The sequence below is a fragment of the Macrobrachium nipponense genome, chromosome 2 (assembly GCF_015104395.2).
Source record: "Macrobrachium nipponense isolate FS-2020 chromosome 2, ASM1510439v2, whole genome shotgun sequence".
NCBI lineage: Eukaryota > Metazoa > Arthropoda > Malacostraca > Decapoda > Palaemonidae > Macrobrachium > Macrobrachium nipponense.
The window spans coordinates 92,679,393-92,704,563 of NC_087201.1; the positions used below are offsets into that span (position 1 = coordinate 92,679,393).

Consider the following 25,171-nt stretch of genomic DNA (forward strand, 5'->3'; position numbering starts at 1 on the left):
CTCTGATGTTTACTATGTTGTTACTTGAGTAAAATAGACAGGATGTGCATGTGGAATCTGTTATTACCAATGCTAGTGGTATCTCATGCAGGAATGGCAACTACTGATTGCATGACTTGCTGGCAGTCCCACTTGTCAGCAGTTTGCCCTTCCTCATTTCAGATGAAGAGAATTTTCTATGTTTCTGCAGTTTGTTTTGTGTGTTTATTTGGTGGTTTCCATCAGCAGGATGGACTTGTTTTTTAAATTATCTAGCTAAGTTTTCCTATTTTCTATTTATATTGCACTTATTTTTAAGGAACATTGGGACTATAATTTTTACTTTTATAGGATTCGAGCAATTTCATATGTAACCTCTATAGTGTAGATATTATTATTATTTGCATATATTAAATCCATTGTGTAAGGAGGTCTTAATTATTGCATTTTGAAATTTAAAGTTTTCCATTTGAAAATTAACCTGTAAATGTGAAAGAGTTTGCAAATTAGAAATTCATTGCATGTAGTACTCATATATTTTATCTTTACCAAGTATACTTACGAGTAATTTGTATTGGAAGCCATGTACAGGTGTTTCCAACCATTGAGCAACTTCTAGACACATTGCTGCAAAACTCTCTTCATTCTCTTTTACTCCAGGAGATCTACACCTTTGAACAAAGTCATTTATTTCTGTCATTGCGGCACCTATACATTTTCACTTAAATCACTAGTCAGACCACTCTTTTAAATTCTCCCAACCCAGCTAGACACAAAATCATAATCTCCCCTAAGACACATGTCTATGGAGACTAATCAGCTGGGCATCAGACTTCCCTACACACATTGGACCATTCACCTCTGAACTTCGATGCGCTCCTGTGCTGCTTGTTTGTTTGGGCCCTTCCTTTCTGACACTCATTTGGACCATCTATCTAACATGATCTGGGTCTTCATCTCCTACTCCCTCCTAATACTTCTGGATTTCACCTCTTATTATTCCTATACTTTTCGCATAACTAAACCATATCATTGATCCATCTTTTCACTATGCTTTTACGTATTTCTTATTCACCCTTTTAATTTTTCCTATGCCATATACTATGCACAAGTTACTTCATTCCAACAAACTTAACCTTTTTTCTTTCATTTGCTTTCAGCATTCATACTTCACTTCCATAGAAGGGTAGGCTCATCAGTCATGTCATATACTCTTCCTTCCCTTGGTGTTCAAATAATATTAAAGTTTTCCCCAATCTTTTACTCATATACTGCTAACTTGTTTGCTTCATGACTTCTGTTACCTGCTTCTTTTCTCATCTTACCATTCTGTAATTTTTTTTCTAAAGGAGTCAACTGCTTGCTTCTTTGCTCCATCATCTTGGTTTCCATCATAACCTTACTCTTGTTCACATCGGCTCTCAGCTTTCTCTTATCGAGGGGTTGTCATCCCAGTCTAGGAAGGAGTGAGCTTTGTTGCCCATCCGTATGGTAGTTTCAAAGGTATCTTAGGGTGTTTAAGCTCGTTGTCCTAGATACAAGATTAGGAAAGCTAGTTGATAATATTTTCAGGCTTTGCATTGAGTGTTGTCAGCTCTAGCAAAAAAAAACTTCTTGATTGGGACCTTGAAGAGGCATGTTTTTATCGATCTAATGAGGTGCTCATGAAATAAACTGTCCAATATGCACAGGTTGGGGTGAATTGCAGTGAGATGTTACTTCCTTTAGATACCCCTGACCTCCAGGTTGGTCTCTTGGAGGTAGTTACTCACATTAATAAATGTTGGTGCAATGTCCAAGGAGAGCATTTATGATAGGCATTGATTGGCACACGTAAGAAAACCTAAGTTGTCAGTTTTTGACAGAGATTTGTTGCATTCATGAGGTTTTGAGTCGATTCTACAATTACAGCCTTTGCAAGAAATATTGAGATTGAGGAATAATAGATTATTTTTGTTGAAATCACCAAATACACACTGTTTTATTTGGTGGATCTGACATGTGGTCCTTGATGTTTACTTATTAATTGTAAGTTGTAACTGCTCCTAAAGAAGGTAATATCCCTCGTAATTCATCTTACTTATCTTCAGAGCACATTTTCCCCTGTTTATGAACACAATTTTTTGTGGGGTTACTAGCACTTATTTTGTAAAATAATTTTATTTAGCCCTGTAAAAAAAGTATGTATTGTGATCTTGCTAACAAGGATTTGATCCATCATCATGACCACCTGTTAGTCTAAAGTTACTTCCATTTCCTGATTGTATTCAGTCAGGAGTTCATCTGCCCTGGTTAAAATTTTGCCACATGGAAAGAAGCCTTTTTTCCTAAACAGCTACTGAGGCAGTGGGTAAACTGGTGGGATTTATGTTGAAATGAAATGGAATTTTTTTGAAACAAAATTTATTTTCCCTAGTACAAATGCTATAGTTTATGCAGAAAGTCCTCCTCCTAATCTCTCATGTCTTGCTGTGAGTCTGACAACACAAGAAAGACTTGACCGCCACCTTGAATTTAGAGGGTGCCAGATTTGTGCCTGACTTATAAGGCAGTTTTCTTTGGATTCAATGGAATGTGTATGGGAATGCTGACTGGTTTTGTTTACAACAAATTTTTAGGGTGTCTATTTTTTAGTGAAAATAAGCCTTCTTTCATTTATGAAGTATAAATAATAAGACAACTAGCTCTGTAGAAAAATTAACATCCTGCATCTCATGCATTTTATCATTATTTGAAGTGCTATTTATTTATTATAAAGATTCTTATCCACTTTGAGTAAGTATAGAAATCATGGAGAAGGACCAATTTTTATGAAGTACAAAACAGGGTTGATCCTTTTGATTTATTAATAATGTAGACTTGCAAATAGAATATAGTATTTAAGCAGATAGTCAGTCTTGTAATTGAAAGATTGTGTATAATGCCTTCATGGAAGATAGGTAAGGTAGACCTCTTTTTTTATATATATGCTGTTATGTTTTGGGTGAATCTGTCTGTTTTGCTTCAACTGTGAGTTCTTAACCTCTGTGTTGTGGATTATTTCCTGTACTTACACAAATAACAAGTCATTTGGAGATTCATCCACATGTAACAAATTTCAGGTCTTGTATTTATATTTTCACAAAATTTTAAAATGTCAAAAATTAGAAATATTCAGGTCTTAAAACAGTTTTTGTTTTTTACAGGTACCAGAAGTAGTCAGAAAGCGGCAATATAGAGTGGGCTTAAACTTATTCAATAAGAAACCAGAGAAAGGTATTACCTATTTAATAGGTCGAGGTTTCTTAGAGAATTCTTCACAAGCAGTAGCAAAGTTCCTTCTAACTCGGAAAGGTCTTAGTAAACAGATGATTGGAGAATATCTGGGCAATCTCCAAAACAACTTTAATATGGCTGTGCTTGAGTGAGTGCTATCACATTTTAACTGTTTTTTGTTTCAAACTTGTATTTTGATGACAGGTTAATGATTTCATGATTTTCAATTGAGAGTAATTTGATAATTATGCCTGTAAGCACTCAATATAGGACATTGAATTTTTAAATATACTTCCAATTTTATAGTTAATGAAGAGTAATGTTTTGTTTTACCCACTTTTAACAGATGTTTTGCACAAGAAATTGATTTGTCTGGAATGCAAGTAGATGTTGCCCTCAGAAAGTTCCAGACGCACTTTCGTATGCCAGGCGAGGCACAAAAAATTGAACGTCTTGTTCAGGTGTTTGCGCAGCGGTATTGCCAGTGTAACAGAGATATTGTTGCTAAGTTAAGAGATCCTGAAACTATATTTGTAATGGCATTTGCCATAATTATGTTGAACACTGACCTACATACAGCTTCAATGAAACAAGAGAAGAGAATGAAGCTTGAAGATTTTATAAAAAACCTAAGAGGTAAGATGCTTTGAACCCTAAGTACATTTTTTAATTACCGGAAGTGAATTTTCATTTTATTTTTCATCCATAGCAGATACTACCATTGCTTAATGGAGGTTCCTCTTCTTACTTTTCTTAGCGTGTTAGACATTTTTCTTAATTCCAACTGCTTTGTTAGCTCAGGTTAACCAACAAACCCAATAGGGTTATCCCTTTTTAACTGTTAGTTTCCTTTTGTTGATCTCTTGATGTCATCATCAGTTCTGTGATGTTTTCTAATGATGTGCTGACACACTTTTTATACAAGGAGAGAGATTATAATTGTAGTGTGTATTGATGTGTTGTAACAATTACAGGTGTTCCAATGCTTTAGTGTAATTATTATTCATGTGAATTGACAGATTCTTGTCACATGCTATTTTAAATATTTGTGTAGTTTAATTATTAGCAGCATAATGACATTTTATGGTTACAGACATTTTCTATACTTCCCCATCCCTTTTTTTTTTTTGAGAAACTATGTTATAAGTGAAAGACAATTTGTGTAGTTGTCAAGGGTTTTGACAGTCTAGTGTATCAGTGTCCCTTTGGAACTAATTAGAAGTACATATATTGCACTTTTAGGAATGCTTTAAGCAGTGATGATAACCTTTAAGAACAACAGTTTTTGATAACACTTCTTGAGACATGGTAACCTTTAAGAGCAACAGTTTCTAATGACACTTCTTGAAACAGTTTTTAAGAAACGTTATAAAAGGATGATGATGGTGAAGTCTCATTGAAGAGGTGTCCCCCATCAGAAGAATTTTTCCATCAAATTTTGAAATCCAGTTTGGAGTTTTTATTAATTACTATATAGTTCTCCTTATAAGACTACTTTTAAATCTTTAAATTCACTCTTTGAAATTGGGGATTGTCTTATACTACCATTCTAAAAATCGGGCTCAGTGCAATACAGTTAAGTAAAGCATAACTTTTTTTTAAAGATCCACTGAAAAGATGCATATTTGTTATGTTTGTATTTTATATTATGATATACTAATATGTGAATATTACATAGGCTAATTTTATATTTATGTATGATGCAACCTCCTTAAAATTAGCTTCAAAATTAGGTCTTCAAAAGTCATATGATACACGAGTATATGCAGTAACTATCCTATGGGTACACATATGGTTTTGTAATTTAGCAGTCGTCTTATACTACAGATATGAGATAAAGTCATGAAAATTTGCCATAATATGTTTACCTCGTCTTATCTGAAGGTCGTCATATACAGGGAAATATATGGCAGTTCACTTAAGTCTTCACGGTTGAATTACTGTAGAGACCACTAAGCACCAGTGTATGCTAATAGCCCACTAGGTAAATGTAATATAGTAGTTAATTGGAGGAAGGGTAATTAATAATGAAGGGAATTTGCTACTATGTTACTAACTCCAGCAGAGGATATGCTTTGTCTGTTACTAGTTCAAGGTTGAGCGCCTCAGTGGCGTGGTCGGTGTGTTGTTGGCGTGCCACCTTGTCGGCCGAGAGTTCGATTCTCGGGCATTCCATGAGGTGTAAGAGAGGTGTATTTCTGGTGATAGAAGTGCACTCTCGACGTGGTTCGGAAGTCATGTAAAGCCGGTGGTCCCATTGCTGAATAACCACCGGTTCCATGTAACATAAAAACACCATACAAACAAACTAGTTCAAGGTTGACTTTATGATGAGTTGATGTGCTGTCACTCCTTTCAGAGCCCTCTATATAAAGCCACTCTTAGAAGGAAGGAAAGATCTAAACACATGAGGTTGCCAGAATTCCTTGCTTAGATTGTGTTGAGGTTACAAAGTTTGTAATTATTGTTAAAGTCATTTGTAACTCTGAACTTGGTTAACCTCAGTCAATTTTCTATTTTATTAACTACTGAGCATTTCCTAAGAAATAGTATATGCTGTTGTTTAGACATTTTAGAAATATAATAACTTATATTGCATACTAGTGAGCCATTTTCCTGCAAGGACTTCCTGTCCTATCTCATAGGCATAAAAGTAACTGCATTGTCTAAAGAAAAGGAATATGTTCCCCAGTAGGGCTGCCTGACTGACTTAGCCACTGTGCATGAGGTAGTTTGTAATCAAGATGTGCCTAACCCTCTGTGATTTTAGGAGAGGTAATTGTAAAGCAAAACATTCTTCAAGTTTTATTGTGTAGTTAAGCGCCTCAGCGGCGTGGTTGGTATGGTATTAGCGTCCCACCTCGGTGGTCACGGGTTTGATTCTCGGCCATTCCACTGAGGAGTGAGAGATGGGTATTTCTAGTGATAGAAGTTCACTCTCGACATGGTTCGGAAGTCACGTAAAGCCGTTGGTCCCGTTGCTGAATAACCACCGGTTCCATGCAACGTAAAAACACCATACAAACAAACAAATATTGTGTAGTTAGGATATTTTATCACTAATATTGAACAGCTTCCTTTGTTTATTTGCAGGGATTGATGATGGATATGACATAGAACGTGAGATGCTAGAAGGAATGTATCAAAGAATCAAGTCCCAAGAATTTAGAATTGGACATGATCATGTAACTCAAGTTTTAAAGGTAGGTATCCTTTTTTGTAAAGATTTAAGTAGGAAATTAAATTAAAATATTTTTTTGGATGGAAAAAGAAACCCACAAAATTACTTACTATAACTTGTTTACTTGTAAATGTTTACAGATTATTTTACTCAACACTCAAGAAGTACTTTCAGGCCCTATCTGTGGCCTTTTCTCAAGAGATGTGTAGGTTGTCAGACTGGGTCAAGGCCCAGCAGTCTTTTGGAACTATTCTTGTTGATCTGTCATTTATGTGATGGCTGTCCTGGTTTTCATTCCCTTGAGAGTTGTTAATCCCCTCTAGTCGCTCTAATATCCTGAGCAGATGGTCAATGGGATTAACCCTTTGGGGTAAGTGAGTGGTCACCAACAGTCTATTGGGCAGAAACCTAATCTTCAGGTCAGAAGGGTCAATCTTAGCTTCTTTTAATATCAAAGCTCAGCTTATGGGATCTTTGGAGGTGAAACCTTTGTTTCCTTTTATCACTTTAATCTCTCTGATGAGTGCTCCTTCCACTACCCTCCTATGACTGATTTTATTGCTTTTATATATAACCCTACTGTTTATAAAGAAAAAGAAAATGACATCATTCAACACATTCCAACGAAGAAAATGAAGTAGGTGAATGTAGTAAATATACTGATTGATGCAATAGAAAACGAATGCCTAAAGGATGTAATCTATGCAAGGTGTGGTATAGCATTGTAAATCCACAAAGCCAGATCAGGAAATGCTATGCATGCCACGTACCTACTTACTCGTCCTCAATGTGCAGAAGTCCAGCAAAATAAAAGAAAGGACACAAGAGTATTTTGCTTAACATGTCTAACATGAATAGATAATGTTATTAAATTAAGACTAAATGTGCAAATAGTAGAGGCTAAAGAAGATGAGGAAGAGGTAGAAGAGGAAAATGGAAAAGAAGAAAATAAAACTGAAGTGATAGAAAAAGATAATGAAAACAAAGAATAGTACAAGAGTATGGATGCAGAGATACTAATAGATAATACATATGAGGCAATACAGCAGCATACATACGATGAAATAAATTACGACATGACAATACAAAATAAAATCCCAAAAATGCTTTACCCAGATCTCCATACTGATGGAAAAGAGTAAGAAAAAAACAAAAGAAAGATGCAGTCTGCACCCTTTTGAAAAGAGGGAATTGCAGATTCGGTGAAAGATGTCACTACAAGCATCCCAAAATATATCACAATTAAAGGATTTTGACGTAGGAAAAATCTATTTCTGGGCGATTGGTTCGTGTCGCCCAGTGAAATAATGAACTAAAGGATTATTTCACGCAGCGACACGAACTGAGCCCAGAAATGAGATTTATGGCAAATGTGCATACCTAGATGGCTATGAGGATGAATGCAGCAATCTACATCCAAAAATATGCAAAAACTTAAAAGAAGGAAAAGGGTGTAAGTTAAAAAAAAATGAAGATATATGCACCCTGTAGCCATGAATCAAAATCAAATAAATAATAAAAATAAAGATTAAAATGAAGCAAATAAAGAAAGGAACAAAGAATATGAGGTGAAGGAAAAATACAAACCATCACGCGTTATGAAATGTCAGCATCAAGATTTTATGCATCAGCCCCCGATACAGTGCAAGGAACAAGCACTGTATATACAATGCCAGGGGATGGTGCAGATATGGAGATAAATGCAGATACATATGCAAAATGAATAAATATGAAGACGGAAGATCAAATGTATTGGAAAAGTTGGATTTTTAATGTCAGAATTTCTGGAAATGAAGAAAAAACAACATATCAGAACAGGAAAGAGACATGGGAAAATCCTTATTACCCATATTAAACGATGGGGATAACACGCAAACCATCAGTGATGAATGCGCAGGGTCTAGTTATGAGTACCATATATTTCCGCGTATAAGACAACCTTTAAATCCTAAAATTCACCCCTAAAAATTGGGGGTCATCTTATACTGCAATACTGAAGACCAAACCTTGAAATCCAAGAAGTCTATCGTAGGCTAGCCTTGGCCTCTTACTATAGCCTAACCACCAATATACATGAAGATTCACTTTATGAAATAAAGTGATAAAGGTAATAAAACCACCTTATATATTATTGGCATATCTTCATAACAAATAGCCTATTTGAGGAATAATTCAAAATCAATGAAACAGACTTTAATCTAGCTCTATGCAATCCCAGCTGAGAAAATGTAAACATCAAGTTACGGTTGGCTCACAGCAACCTTCATCTTTTGGTAACCTTTTAGAAATTTTAATGGTAGTGTAATTACAGTAGTAATAACAATTGAGAGAGCATAATATTCATTTTTCATTAAAAGTTTCTCATACATATCACAAGATTGGTCACATGTGCCACCATCACAGGGATTCCAGTCTGGTTCCGGCGAGTCGACTTCAGCTTCATCGTTGATATCATACAAATCGTCAATTTTTAAATGATTTTATGGCACTTGCTATTTCACATTCCACCATGCTTATATAACAAAACAGCGAACATCACATGAGGCAGCACATAAAGCTGTTGGTAACTGTTTCGAACAATTCAGTCATATGAACGATAATTGTGCACGATAATTATCGTTTATTATTGTATTATTAGCTGTTGTCTGAGAATGGCGATGAAACATAAACAAAACAATGGTTTCCCTTTACCACGGCCTTCTGTATGAAAAACATATGGACTTGGCTTTGTTAAACCCAACTTTGATAATTTACGAAAGGAATGTATGTATCTCTGAATTAAGTTCCATTCAGCGACTAAAGACAGTGATGATATCGGTTAAACGTGATCATCTGAGACTGTAAACAAACCTAGAATGCAAATGGCACATCACCGCTTTGTTCTTATAATGTAATACAATGATACATACATGTAATATGATTGTAGTAAAACATGTGTTATTTAAATTATCATTATTCTCAATACAACTATTATTCGACTTTTGCAAGTGGATATCTATCAGGGTAACAACCTGACCGAGGCAATTCTCTCTCTCTCTCTCTCTCTCTCTCTCTCTCTCTCTCTCTCTCTCTCTCTCTCTCTCTCTCTCTCTCTCTCTCTCTCATACTAAAAAATTCTGGTTTTTAGAATTCTGAATGAAGCGATTAATGTAAACATGTACTATTGGCATAAACAACCAAATTGAGAAACAGCTGATTGCTAATGTCATTTACCGTAACTTTCGAGCGTTTATTAAGAGCTCCGTTAAAATTGTTAAGCCTTGCCGTTTCTCAATGGTGGCTTCCATAAGTAAAAATTAGATACATTTTTGTTCATCTCTCATGTTATGGAGATCTCAAGAAAGAGTACTAGTAAATTAAAGCTGCAGGTTATAGCTGAGGCTGAATGAAACGAATAACAGCCAGGCGGCAGTGATGTTTGGAACTGGAGAAATCACACCTACTTATACAATGAAGTAAAGTAATATGTGCACATCTTCAACCAAACTTTGTTTATTTACAATAAAAGGTATCTCCGAATTATATCTATTCTAACAAATAATGGCAATGAAGATATCGATAATACTCAAATCAGCCGAGATTTTGAGAATGTAAACAATACCAAATGCAAATGATGTACATGACGATGTTTATATTCTGTAGTGCAGTAGCAATATGATAACAGTAATACTGTTATTGGATACAACAAGGAAAACAACTTTTATTTAAGTCATCATTATTATTAATATAGTTGTACTGGTTAGTTTTTGCAAATAATCACTTTTCTCCCAAAAAACATTTCGGTTTTGTAATTTAGAAGTCATCCTATACTACAGGTATGAGATAAATTCATGAAAATTTGCCATCATTTTTGGCCTCATCTTATTTAAAGGTAGTCTTATACAAGGAAATATACGGTAACTCAAAAAGAAAAATACAGGGTGTTTCAAAATTAGAGCCCCCTCCTCTACAGTATAAACTAAAATTTATATGGACAAAAACAAAAGTAATTCAGAGCAGCTATTTATTCAAGTTAATCTCTGAGTATTTAATATTTTATGTGGCCTCCGTCTGCCCGTACCACAGCCTGCATTCTTGAGGGATATGATTTCAGCAAATTGCAAAATGCTGAGACTCAAACTCCATTTCCATGTGCACTTCGGTCACCTCTCTTCGCAGGTTGCGAGGCTTGGTATACCATCGTAGTTCACTGTGCATGCTTCAACTCGATCCTTTAAGATACTACCAATGTTTTCACACACATTAAGGTCAAGGGAGCTACCTGGAAATTCACTAGACGAGAAGAAATCTATACCACTGTTTCAAAGCAACTCCTGTGTCTAAAGAGCCTTGAAACATGGTGCCTTATCATGCAAAAATGTGACTTCTTCAACAGGTAGAACATTTTCAGGATCTTTGAGGAAAGGAAATACTCTACCAGTAAGCAAAATTTCTCTGAAGTATTCACCATTCCATGACTGTCCTTTTTTCTTTGATGATCCACATTAACCGTTTGGCTGTGAAACAGAAAAATTCCCAAACATTCAGGAAATTTCACAACTTGGTGATATCGCATGTAATTGCTGATATCATCCAACTTTGCAGCCCAAATGATGTCATTTTTATGATTTCACTTCCTGACTCAAATGAAGAATTCATCTGATGCAGCAACATGGAGGAAGTCAGCTTCATCCTAATCTTTAAGAAATAAACCACAAAACCATGCACGGTCTTCTCTCTGTTGCTGAGTGATGTTGGGCTTGCTAGTAACATGAAATGGCTTGATACCAGATTTTTTCAACTCAAGATATATGCACTATAACTTCTCTTCTTTCCCCTTTTTGTTTCTAGTTCAAGCGCCAATTTACATAAAGACTTTCTTGGTCTACCCACTGCCTCAGCTATGATATCTTTTGACTCCTGAGAAAGGACTTCAGGCCTTCCAAGATTCACTCTTTTCGCGATGACAGTCATATGGATTTTTGTTCCAGTTTCTTTTAACAAAGGATTCATCACTTTTAATGTATTTAGCTATCCAGGTATGTGAAATGAAGGATGCGACAGCATCCCTGGTCTCTCTGAAGGTTATAGCCTGGATTCGGTCAATCCATCTGATTTCCTCCGAGTTGTTAGCCATGGCTGTATCTAACTCCATCACTCAGTCTGAAAATACAAGAAATGTAAAATGACAAAATAGCTTAAAAGAAACTTAAGATAATGTACTTGGAGATAGGCTATAGCAGAAAACTAATAATTTCGAAACACCCAGTAGAGTTCTAAGAAGAACTAACCCAAACTGAAAAAATAGATATAATGAATATAAGTGAAACCTGGTATTCCCAAGAGACTGGTAATGTTGATCACATAAAGGGGTTCCAAACTTATAGATCAGATAGAAAAAATAGGAATCAAGGGGAACAGTCCGTTCCAAAGCAAGTGAAAACAGAGATAAGCAAGAGATGAAAATGTGGGAAGGATATGGAAAATACAATTTCTATTGTAAGAATATAAAATGGTCAGAAATGAATGAAGAATAAAACAAAGACTGGGAAAACATATTCGTTAGTGATGATATACAGGTAAATACTGATATATTATATAAAATATTAGAGAAAATAGTAGATAAGTATATACTGAAGAAAAGTAAACATTAGTCATGCATACCAAGAGACAGAAGGATCTTGTTCCAGAAAATCAGAAAGTGGAAAAAGGTCTTGCAAAAGAAAAGAAAGCCTGGAAAGTGATGGAACTAAAAAGTAAGATAGAAAATACAGAACAAAAGATTATACAATCAAAAGAAAATGAAAAATGAGACCTAGAAGAAAAGACCCTAGAAAATATCAAGCAAAACCCAAAACTATTTTACTGATATGCAAAAAAGATGAATAGAAGAAGAGTAGAAATAGGCCCTCTAAGAAATGAAGGGAGATTAACGAATGAAAAAACATAAATATGCAACATATTAGCAGAAAGATATGAGAGAATTTATCCCTAGAGTTGATAATGGAGATAATAATACAGAAATAAGAGATTAAAAATGGTGAATATTTATAGAACATAGATATTAATGAAACCGATATAGTGCAGGCTATTAATGAAATTGAAAATGGATCAGCAGCTGCACCAGATGGCTTCTCTGCCATTTTGTTAAACAAAGTAGTTCATTCTATCGCAAAGCAGCTCGCAATATTATTAAGACAAAGTGTAGATACAGGTAAAATTTATGATGAACATAAATTAGCATATATTACCCCTACTTTCAAAAGTGGATCAAGACTAGAGGCAAGTAATTATAGGCCCGTGAGTCTAACATCACATATTATGAAAGTGTATGAAAGGGTAATGAAGAAAAATATAATGAAATATTTAATGAGAAATAATTTGTTTAATATAGGACAACATGGTTTTGCACCCAGAAAAAGTACACAAACCCAACCATTAGTGCACCGTGAGAACATATTACAGGCGGTCCCCGGGTTACGACGGGGGTTCCGTTCTTGAGACGCGTCGTAAGCCGAAAATCGTCGTAAGCCGGAACATCGTCAAAAATCCTAAGAAAACCTTACTTTCAATGCTTTGGGTGCATTGAAAACTATGTAAACTGCATTCTTATGGCATTTTTCATGAAAAAAAACTTCAAATATTGATTATTTTGGTGTCATATTTCATCTCCCAGATGAGCGTTGTAGGCGTCGTAACCCTGGAACATGCGTCGTAACCCTGGAAATAACGTCTATTGACAAGAGTCGTAACCTCGGAACGTCGTAAGCCAACACCATCGTAACCCGGGGACTGCCTGTATATAAAAATATGATAAACGAAAAAGAAACTGATATGGTTTACCCAGACTTTGCAAAAGCTTTTGACAAGGTAGACCATAATATATTAGCGAAGAAAATTAGAAAACATAATATAGCGGACATAGTAGGAAGATGGATAAAAGAATTTTGAAAAAATAGAAAAGAGATAGTGATTGCAAACGATGAGAAATTTGATGACGCTAAGGTAATATCCGGTGTGCCACAAAGTACGGTGTTAGCTGCTTTGCTGTTTGTTATTATGATTGCAGACATAGACAGTAATGTTAAGGACTCTGTAGTGAGTAGTTTTGCCAATGACAAGAATAAGTAGAGAAATTACATGAGATGAAGATAGGAACTCACTACAAAGATACCTAAACAAAATATATGAATGGGCAGAGGTAAGTAGGATGGTATTTAACTCTGATAAATTTGAATCAACAAATTATGCGTATAGGGGACCTAATAACAAGACAGTCACAAATAAGGAAGCATTTAAAGACCTTGGTGTGATGTTGAACATGTCATGCAATGATCAAATAGCAATACTGTTTGCAAAATGCAAAGCAAAAATGGGAATGTTGTTATGGCACTTCAAAACAAGAAAAGCCGAACACATGATTATGCTTTATAAAATGTATGTATGTAGTCCACTTGAATATTGCAATATAATATGGTACCCACACTACCAAAAGGATATTGCACAAATAGAAAGTGTACAAAGGTCCTTTACAGCTAGAGTAGAAGAAGTTAAGGATCTTGACTACTGGGAAAGACTACAATTTTTTAAATTATCTAGTCTAGAAAGAAGAAAACGCTACATGATAATACAGGCATGGAAACAGATAGAAGGAATTACCGAAAACATCATGAAGCTAATAATATCAGAAAGAGCAAGCAGAGGTAGATTAATAGTGCTCAAAACTATACCAGGAAAACTAAGGAAAGCACACAGGACATTAATCCACTGCACACTAGCATCGATAATGCAGTGTCTATTCAATGCGTTGCCAGCTCATCTGAGGAACATATCAGGAGGAGCATAGATTTGTTTAAGAATAAGCTCGACAAAAATCTAAGCCGCATCCCAGACCGTCCAAGATTGGTAGATGCAAAATATACTGGAAGATGCATTAGCAATTCTCTGGTAGACATTAGAGGTGCCTCACACTGAGGGACCTGGGGCAACCCGAACAAGCTGTAAAGTTTGTCTCCACATTTGCTACAATTAATTATGTATACCCCCTTTACATCATCTGCATTACTGTTTTCTCCTTCCAATTTATTTTTACATAGTACTTTGTTTTTTATGGTAGTATCAAAGGTATACACAAATTTATTTTTACTTTCCTTTTTGAAGTAATTTGTTTCATTTTAGGTATAAAAGGGAAGGCAACTACTTTCTTGTTTTTTTATTGTAAGTACTCTCTACATTTTCTCTGTCAAAAAATTGTCATGGCTTTGATGAGTGCCCTTTTTCTGAACCATTCCAGGTATGTTAATGCATCAAAGCTTTTATCAATGTAATTTATTTCTTGATCGATCTTACAAGGGTCACACATTCTCATTGCCCTAAGAAATAAACCTGGTAGAACACCTATTTTTATATCATGAGTGTGAAAAGAAAAGAAATGAATATATGAGTTTGTATGTGTGGGCTTTCTATATGTGCTGAATTCATATCCTGTTTCTTTCCTTTCTATTTGTATGTCTAAAAAGGGCAGTTTATTATTGTTTTTGTCTCTTAATTGAATTGGATATTATTATCAAACCTAATAGATTCACTTTCAACACCTTGCAGAATGGCAACAATATCACCTACATATCTCCACCAACCTTTCAGTTTTAAGTTAAGGACATTAATTTTAGGAACTATATTGGTCTCAAAATATTCCATATAGATGTTAGCGAGTATTGGTGATCATGAGAACCCCGTAGCTACTCCATATTTTTGTTTGTATACTTGTCCCTCAAATGTGAAACAAGTATCACTTAACATAATTTAATAAACTCAAGGAAGTTGCCTATTTCTATGTTTGGGTTGAAAATGCCCTTATTAAATTTAGTCTGAAGAAACTCTAATACTTTATCTAAGCATTAGAATTTCTTCATCAAAACTAACCATGTATCCCTTTATTTTTTTACTGAAGAAATGTAGAGAGTACATGGAATAAAGAAACTAGAAAATAGTTGCCTTCCCTTTTATACCTAAAATTAAACAAATTACTTCAAAATTGAAGGAAAGTAAATATAAATTTGTGCATATCTTTAATAATACTGTAAAAAGCAGATGATGTAGGGGCTTATACATAATTAACTGCAGTAATTGTGGAGACAAATATGTGGGAGAAACAGGTAGGGGAATAAGGAATAGAATCCAAGAACACAGACGGGCAGTATACAGCTTAACTCGCAGGTGAATGCTATAGCTAGGCATTGTTGGGAAAAGGACCATAGGATGGCTTTTAAACTGTAGTGTTATATACAAAAGTTATAAAATCAGTCATAGGAGGGTAGTGGAAGGAGCACAAATCAGAGAGATTAAAGTGATAGAAGGAAACAAAGGTTTCACTTCAGATGATCCCATAAGCCAAACTTTTGATATTGAAATAAGGTAAGATTGACTCTTCTGACCTGGAGATTATGTTTTCTTTGTTGGTGACCACTCACTCACCACAAAGGTTAATCCCATTGACCATCTGCTCAGGATATTAGAGCGACTAGAGGGGATTAACAACTCTCAAGAGAATGGGAACCAGGACAGCCATTACATAAATGACAGATCAACAAGAAGTTCTAAAAGACTGCTGGGCCTTGACCCAGTCTGAAAACCTACACATCTTTTGAGAAAAGGCCACAGATAGGGCCTGAAAGAACTTGAGTGTTGAGTGAAATAATCTGTAAATACTTACAAGTGAACAAGTTATACTAAGTAATTTTGTGGGTTTCTCTTATCCATCTTCAGAAGAAACCTGAAAGAAGTTTTTGTTTGGTTGAATTTGGATGTTAAAAATAGTATGTGGATGAGACGAGATTAATTGTCATGTGCTTTAGTTTTGTATTTGAGTATGTTTAACAACCATATTAACCTTCATGTTGTCTTTCAGGTTCAGCAAACTATGGTAGGAAAGAAGCCTAACTTGGCACTACCTCATCGTAGATTAGTTTGTTACTGCCGACTCTACGAAATCCCTGATGTAAACAAAAGAGAAAGAGTAGGTGTTCATCAGAGAGAGGTCTTCCTTTTCAACGATCTTCTAGTTGTCACTAAAATTTTTTCTAAAAAGAAAAGCTCTGTGACTTATACCTTCCGACAAAGTTTTCCTCTTGCTGGTCTGTCAGTGACCACTAAGGAAGTGCCATGTAAGTGAAGGATATTTAGAAGGTTTTTTTAAGTTTTTAATAATGTTATGAGAGACTGTGTGCTATGCTAATGCTATTAACATGAAATTCTTGTTCAGACAGAATAAGATGTTTTTTCCTTAACAGACTTGATGTGATTATCTATCAAGTGTTCTTGAAAAATCTTGACCTGTGAATTATAATTTTTGTTTCGCTTGGCCAGCAGAATTAGGCAGTTTTAATTATAGAACTTGTTGATTTGCTACTGTTATTACTAGGTAAATGAAATTTGAGTTATTCCTAAGAGATGGGATATCATTTCTTGACTGAAACTGCCAGGGGAAGAACAGCTCCATGTTCTTGTGTGTATTTTCCTAAATCAATTTGTAAATGCATGAGGTATAATGTTTTGCCATTACTTATCCCCATACACACTTAATTGCTACTTGATGCTTGATGTCACAGATACCCAGATTGTATATCCAACACCTTTGTTTATAACAATAAACATTTGTGGAAGCATTGAAGTAGGGAGGTTATGTTGTGAATCAAAACACAAGGCCATTGTGCCCTCACAACCTGGATGGTTTTACAATGTTCTCAGGCATCTCACAAATGCTATACAGTGTCCCCCTGTTTTTACATTTCGTTTCGTTGTGGATTTTTGTGGAACACATTACAGGATAGGATAGGATAAAGGTTAGTGTAACCAGACCTCTGAGCCTAAAAAAGTCTCTTCTCAGGCTGATCCCCAGGAATTAACCTGAGAGAGAGAAAAAAAAAAAACTACTAGACTTTATTAAAAAACAGACTTGACTTAGGAACAGGATAGTTTTGTTAAGTGAGAAATCCTTACCTTCAGCAAGAATTCCTGGCAGGAACACATTACAGTATACTATTCACTTGTCAGCTGGGGAAATATCACTAATTTGCACATTTTTCATAGAGAAATATTCACAAATTACAGTATTTTCATTTTATTTTCATGACTAATTTTCATAGAGAAATATTCACAAATTACAGTATTTTCATTTTATTTTCATGACTAAATACATTTTTTATGATAAATATAAGGTGTATTTGAAATTATATTACTGTAGTATAGAGCATATTGTACAGTATCTTAAACATTTGCTAATTATTTTAATTTTATTTAAGTCTGCATTTATTGAAGTGAAAAAAGTTGTAATTATATAGCATCAAAAATATAAAAAAATTAATGACAGTGACATCACATTTATCTATAAAACTTTACTGTACAAAACTACATACATACAAAATCAGTCTTTCTCTCTCTCTCTCTCTCTCGAGAGAGAGAGAGAAGAGAGAGAGAGAGAGAGAGAGTGTTTCAAACTGGCTGGATGAGAGTAGTGTTGGGTGTTCCCTACATTATTATTTTTTTCTTTTTATTTTTACGTTGATTAGAGATGAAACATTAACAATGATAAATTATTCTTTCATGTAGTGTTATAATGTGTGATAATCATAGTCAACTAAACTTATAATGAACTACGGTACAATAAATCAGATAACGAAATATGGCAACAGTACCTAAATCATCTGTGGTGAAATTCCCGGATTTGTTTATTTTTGCATCTGCTTTTTGTTTACGGTACAGTAATTAATATTATTTCTGTTAAAAGGACTACAAAGAGGGAGAAAAGATTACTTTGTCCAAAAAAAATTTTTTGCTATGAGAATGACACCACAAGACTTTTTTTGGTAAATTTCTTGGAGATGGTGAGGATTAACCACAAAATGACATAAACCAATACATAATCACAAAAATACTAACATGGCATACAAACAGGAGGTCATGTCCCATTGTTCTAAACTACCCATGTATTAATTTAGGTAGTTGTGCACTCTATATAATACATGGTGCTATCCTAAAATACGTTATTTTAGACTAAATATAATTTCAAAACCATCTTACAACACAGGAAAATAGCAATACCAAACATTAAATGTATTCCAAGAACAATGCTGTAGGCCAAAGAAAACATGCATGCTTGAATGATAGGAGATACTTAAGAGTATCAGTTGTAGGCTGCTACTTAATTTTGCAACATGACTTTGAAATGATATTAGGGTTTTCTGGGATGTTAGTTTAAACTGTCGAGTTTGGCAATGAATTGTTAAAATAGGCAGTTATAAGTGTTTTAGGGATGTGTAAAGTAGACTCCCCTTATTTTCGGGGGATGGGTACCAGACCCCCACGAATAGCTAAAATCCGTACATACTTAAAACCCCCTCTAAAACTTCTTAGAACTGTCTATTTTAATAGTTAACAAAAAAAACTCTTAAAAATGCTTATACCTGAGTGTTTTAATAGTTTTATCACAAAAAGTGCATTTAGTGTCAAAAATGATATGAAAATACAGTGATTTGTGAATATTTCTCAGTGAAAAATACCATGAATAGGTGAATTTTCCACAAATATTGGGTATATATGATCCTTAGAAAAATCTGCAAATAGGCTATAAGCCATTCTGCGAACCATGAATCCGCAGATAGTGGGGTTGGACAGTATAGCCTACCTAAGAGTACCAGTAGTAGGAGAGTACATACTGTAATGTAAGGTTATTTGGAATCTTTTAGGATGATGGTGTGGGGTGTATTTTTGTTTGAAGTGATATTAAATTGTTTTAGTGTGATAATTTAAGGTATATTTTTGTTTGAACTATCAAATTAAGCTGTGAAATGGTAAATTAGGCAGTTATAAGTGTTTAAGGGGTACAAGGTATTTGGCAGTTATAAGCACTTTTAGATGGGATTTTGCATTTCCGTGGTAGGTTATGGAATGTACTCCCACATAAAAAATAGGGGCCACTGTGTGCATCCATTTTTGTTTTTGCTAGCTTGCTTCAATTCACTATTTTGATGTTTTCACTTTTTTTGTTTTCCACCATTGAGTTTGGGACAGCAAAATTCCAGCATTCACCTTCGATTGAAACTGTATCAGTCATTATATGTATAAACCAAGAAAAATATAGTATGTAAATAATAAAAGGTAAATATTGCTATGGCCATAAGTGGTCAGTGTTTTGTCATTGACAACTTTTGGGGATATTTCCTAACATTCCCCCTCCTTCCAGAATATTAAATATGAGTTAGTATAAGACATTTTGCTATGGCACCATTTTTAGATGTAGAAAATGTTCATTTCCAATGCAGGTTACTGTGAAATTGCCCTAATTGTACTGCACAGATATAAAGATTGCATCCAGCAATGCTGTGAAATAAATTTTCCATCTTGTCAACTTAGGAAATTTCATTGAAGATGATGGTTAAGTATTTCTTTGAGATATGGTTTTGTTTAAAAAATACTTAGGGTAGTGGCATACGTAGGCTGTTTTCTTTTATACATAAGTTTACTTATGAGTACAGGGAAAAAATCATCTTTACAGATTACCCATATCTCATGGAAATTCGCCAGAGAGTCGACAGCAAGCTATTAATTACTTTTAATGCTCGAAATGAACACGATCGCTCCAAATTTTGTGAAGACCTGAAAGAGTCTATATGTGAGATGGATGAAATGGAGAACTTGAGAATTGAGGGAGAGCTGGAAAGACAAAAAGCATCTCTGAGGGCATCAAGACCAAATTCCACTACAGATAATCGGGATTCGGGTGTCGCCGACATGGAGTTGTTAACAACGTGTAGTACGGAAAAGAATGGAACCTTAAAATCAGACTCAACTTTGAAAAGATCAGCATTAAGCAATTCTCTACTGGATATTCATGAAGCTGGTAAGTTTTATTCTGCTTTTGATTCTATCAGATTAGTAAAAAAAATTATTTTAACAGTACCTGTCCTTTAAGCCACTCACCTTTTGCTTTCACTTGTTATTATTCGTGAATTTAGTAAACACAGATGGATTTGTCAAGATATATTTGTGTTTGAGTAGTGATAATTTTTTCACCCAAGGTTTAATATTATCATGTAAGTGGCAACATGGAGATTTTAGTTTTTGGCAACTTTATGTCTAGAGTAGAATGTAGTACGTATTAGCTTTTGAACCTAATACTTCAGAAAGTTTTTGCTGTATGTAGTGTAATTTGAAGGTTTGAAGGTATGAATTCAAAAAGCCTCGGAGATATTAGAATAATTGCCAATAATTCTCAATTCAAAATACTGAAAATGTTTTTTACTTGATATTCCCATCTCTATCTCTCTCTCTCTCTCTTGTACATTTTAATGTATAAAATAAAATATTTTTGTTAAACCTGTTGCCACTTACTTGGAGTTGATGCAGTACTGTTTTTTTTTTTAAGCTCCATTATTATTTTATGGAATATATATAACTTTATAACTTTTAATGTCACTTGCTCATATTTATTTTCAAAAACTTTTTTTTTCACCAAATAATTGTTTCAAGACTGCACTAGTATCAAGTTAGCTTTTCATTTCTATTTTACAACAAAATTTTAAAAACTATTTTACTTCACCACCTGGCTTGTTAATGAGTAAAGTACAGCTATTCTGTCAAAATAAGGATTGCAGTGCATAGGTGTGAGAGGCATCTTCATGTTTTCAAGTCGTGTCATAGGTTGTCTTTATAAGAACATAATGAGTATTTACATGCTTAATTTTTTTTTTTTGCAATTATTCCATATTTTATAGAGTAGAAATTATAGAAATTAATTTGTATAACATTTGTATACCTAGAAACTGATATTAAATAAGTTGTATGTTTATATAAATATACCTTTACAGTCATAATGGTTGTACGTAAAGAAAAATAACTCACTCAGTTTTATTTTGTGTATGAAAGCTTGACTCCAAAGCACATGTGCTGCTCACCTTTCTGTACCACGGAGCTATGACACCACCGCACTCTTAACTGGAATGAATGCTGGAGAACTTATAGTTTGTGTGAGTTTGGTATATTGAAGTATTGTAGTGTTGTTTAGCACTAACCACTTCTTAGATGCACATTGTATAGTAATTTAGTTTTGTAAAGAATTGAGTAGATTCTCTTCCACAAAGTGACTTCCTTGTTGCTGCCACAAATGACAAAGGCTTTAAAGATGAATTCATTGCTAATATTATATTTGAAATATAAGATAAATAACTTGAGTTTGATGTTCATAAGTGAGTTCTGGTGGGGTGAGTTTAACAATGTGGTTCACAGAAATTGGTGGGCAGTCAGTGCGACGGGGGAGCGTGGGCTCTCTCGATTCTGGCATGTCTGTCTCCTTCCAGTCCACTAGTGCCTCCAATGAGACTTCTCCAGCCGGTGGTCCTCTGCCATCACTGTATTTCAAGTCATCCCCAGTGGATCTTCAGCAGCACCCTAACCTTCATCGGCGTACTTTAACATCAAACACTTCATTTCTTGGTCAGCTGTTTCGTCCACGCAGAACTTCGCGTTCTGATTTATCCTCAGCTGGAGTGGAGGTCTGACAGTGATACAAGCAGCCTCTCACTCTCCATCTTCCTTCACTGGGAAATGTTGATATTAGGCAAAGTCAGGTTGTATCTTCTAGCCATAATCTAGTCTTTCAAGTGTACACAAGCATTCCAAATAGAGCACAGTGAAGATGATGTGGCCAAAAACATCAATTCTGTAAATTATCCTGTGTATCTCATACTGTGTATGTGTGCAAAGGTATCGGTACTTATGTAATTAGGTGAACATTTGAGGAACCAAACAAATATGCAGTGCCATTTAGTCAGATATAGTCAAATATATAACCTTGTATAAAGTATTATGTATATAAATCATGTTAAATAGTAATCTGTAATATATATATACTTTAACCATAGTTGGCTGAATATGTCCAAGAATAGATTTTTTTCTGATGGTATTTTAGAGTAGCATCTGCTAGTCTAAAAGTCAGGATTTCATAAGATTTCCAGAGTATAGTTATTAACATTATTCAGTTTGTGTACACAACCTTTCAAATGAAGAGTAAGGTACAGTTTAAATCAGTTTAAACTGTATACTTCCCTATGAAATTTATCTCTAGTCAGCACTCTTGATTTTTATGTCTTGTATTTGATGCTTCAAGGACAAATTGTTGGACTAACTTGATAGTGGGGTGTTACAGATTATACTTTACTGATATCACACACTCACATCCAACATTGTACATAGGGATATATTGTTATCATTTCATCAGCTTGATTGTACAGGCTGTATTTCTATGACAAAAATAAAGAATTATCAAGCAATAAAATAGTTACCCTCTGTTACCCGGAATATCTATTAGGTACTGCAAAGAAAGGAAACATCCTTGGAATTACAGTACAGGCAGTCACCGGTTTAAAATGGGGGATCCATTCTTGAGACACACCATAAGCCAAAAATCGTTGTAGGCCGGAACTTTATCGAAAATCATCGAAACTCTGAAGAAAACCTTACTTTCAATGCCAAACCTTCCAATATTGGTTATTTTGTCTTTTGGAGTTGTATTTCTTCTGTCATATCGTCATTGTAAGCATCATAGCCCTGGAACATGCGTCGTAAACCTAGAAATAATTTCTGGTGAGTATAATTGAAAAGTGCTGTAACCTTGGAACATCGTAAGCTGAAATCGTAAACCGGGGGCTGCCTGTAGTTTGTGTCAGGTAGTACCAAAATATGAACTCAGTGATTGAGGGAAATATGCTCATGGCTTATATGATAGAAGTCTAATTATCAGGCATATGATGATTTGGTGAGTTCTAATTTAAACGCTCTAAATAATTTGGTATGGCTCATGCAAGATCAAAGGTTTAACACAGCAAGTTCAGGATGCAAAGGAACTGTGAATGAAGATCCAAATGACTTAACTGAAAAGAATGACACTGTCAGAGAGCAGTAAAACTTAAATTGCCAATCTCTCATATGTCTACCAAATTGCCAATTTCTCATATGTGGTAGACAGGGAAAGTCCACTAGTTTGGTATCTAGCAGTTTGGAATGTCAACTAATGCAGATGAAGGTGAATGAAATAATTCCATTTGTACGAAAGCTCCTGATGATCCAGCATATTTTTTATTGTCTCTAAATATTAGGTGAGAATTTGAGTTCTGTGTAATTCCAAGCCAACCCAGCCCAGCCAATTTAGTAAGTGGCAGCACTAACATGAACTGATTCAGTACTGAAAGATTAGCTTAAATTAAGTGCACACGTTGGATACAGTGAACATATGCGTCGCTTTCTTTTATTTTTATATGTGTTCTGAAATTGTATGCTGATTAAATTTTTTTGTATTGTTTCTTTGTGTTAAGGGGCGGCCGGCTAATGCCGTTTTTTAACGACAAGACTTTGACATTCATACCACTTAATAAGGTGACTTGGGACATCTCCAAACCGCATATGATTTTTGCCTCTGACCTTCGGTTTTGTGACACCAGGGCAATTTATCCCGAAAATAACCATTTTTCAAATTCTATCTCCTCCTTTGATATTTAATATTAAGACCTGGGATTACTACCATATATAGACCTGATGTAGACCTCTAATCAAATGTAGAGTTTTTTTTCTAAAAGTCATTTTTTTGCTAGATATGAATTTTTCAATATGGTAAAAAAATAAACCCTATAAATCACAAGAAAAAAATTTATAAAAAAACGACGAAACAAAAATTGGAAAAAAGGGCTCTATTTGATTGTTCTATAATGTCTTTCTGAGTTATATACCAAATTCCAATGTTATAGCTTTAAAACTAAGTGAGGAGATAGATTTTGAAGGTCAATAAGTATAGTTTTGAGATACGGGCGTTCAAAGTTTTCCTTCGTATTTCTATAAAGACATTGTTAATAAATAATGATTATTATGAATGTATATTTCTTTTTTTGTATTAATAAAAACCAATACTATTTTATTTATCAATAATCATAAATGATGATCCCTTTGCTCATATATCGTAGCCTGGGGCAGTGCTTGAGGCAAGATGGGCACTCCTTCCTACATAACCCACTCTCTCCCCTTCACTAACTCGGCTTATTACAGCGAATTTTCTTCTGTATGTTAGCAAGATGTTTTCCTTGTATTTTCCTCTTTGGCATGATGACATTCTTGCCGAAACAAAGATAAGCAAACGTAAATGCAAGAGAATGTCAGAGGTGAGACTCGAAGGTGTACTCTCTTTTTACAAAGACAATTTAATAAATCATGATTATTATGAATTTCATATTCGATTTTGGGTATTAAAAAACCAAAACTATGTTATTTATCATAAATTAAGATTTCTTTTCTCAAAGATCGTAGCCTTGGGCACAGTGTGACGTGTGCTGTCAGGCAAGAAGGGGGCGTTACTAAGCAACCCTCCCCTCTCTCTTCACTAACTACGCGTATATTATGATATTCTGTAATAATACTTGAGCGATTTTTCTTCGTCTGTATGTTAGCGAGATGTTCTCCTTGTCTTTTCCTCATTGGCATGATGAACTTCTTGCCGAAACATACATAAACATACGTAAAAGCAAGCGAATGTCACGAGGTGAAACTCGAACGTGTAATCTACTTGAAGTCTATGGTCCAACTGATTCATGATTGAACCAGATACTCGCTTATGCGAGCCACGGAATCTCTACAGATGCCATTTCTCACAATTTCTTTGCCAATAATTATCAAAATTTACGATAACAGAAGAAATATTGCATTTTCTTGTACGGATGAATGTTTTAGGCTTATTGA

The 25,171-nt window shown here is 34.7% G+C and overlaps 1 protein-coding gene across 19 annotated transcripts in view; it reads left to right on the forward strand.

Annotated features, from left to right (window-relative positions):
* Positions 1-22,724, forward strand: part of LOC135220788 (IQ motif and SEC7 domain-containing protein 1-like) — a 192,586-nt gene extending 169,862 nt beyond the window's left edge. For 17 of the 19 annotated variants that reach the window (XM_064258269.1, XM_064258270.1, XM_064258281.1 and 14 more), the window contains 6 exons: positions 3,165-3,382; positions 3,581-3,870; positions 6,328-6,437; positions 16,302-16,557; positions 19,947-20,291; positions 21,677-22,724. In XM_064258269.1, the coding sequence (XP_064114339.1) occupies positions 3,165-3,382; positions 3,581-3,870; positions 6,328-6,437; positions 16,302-16,557; positions 19,947-20,291; positions 21,677-21,948 (1,491 nt within the window). In that variant the 3' untranslated portion in view covers positions 21,949-22,724. Of the gene's footprint in view, positions 1-3,164; positions 3,383-3,580; positions 3,871-6,327; positions 6,438-16,301; positions 16,558-19,946; positions 20,292-21,316; positions 21,418-21,676 lie in introns of all 19 variants that reach the window. The other 2 variants (XR_010315799.1, XM_064258287.1) reach the window with 2 other exon arrangements.
* The last annotated feature ends 2,447 nt before the right edge of the window (positions 22,725-25,171 follow it).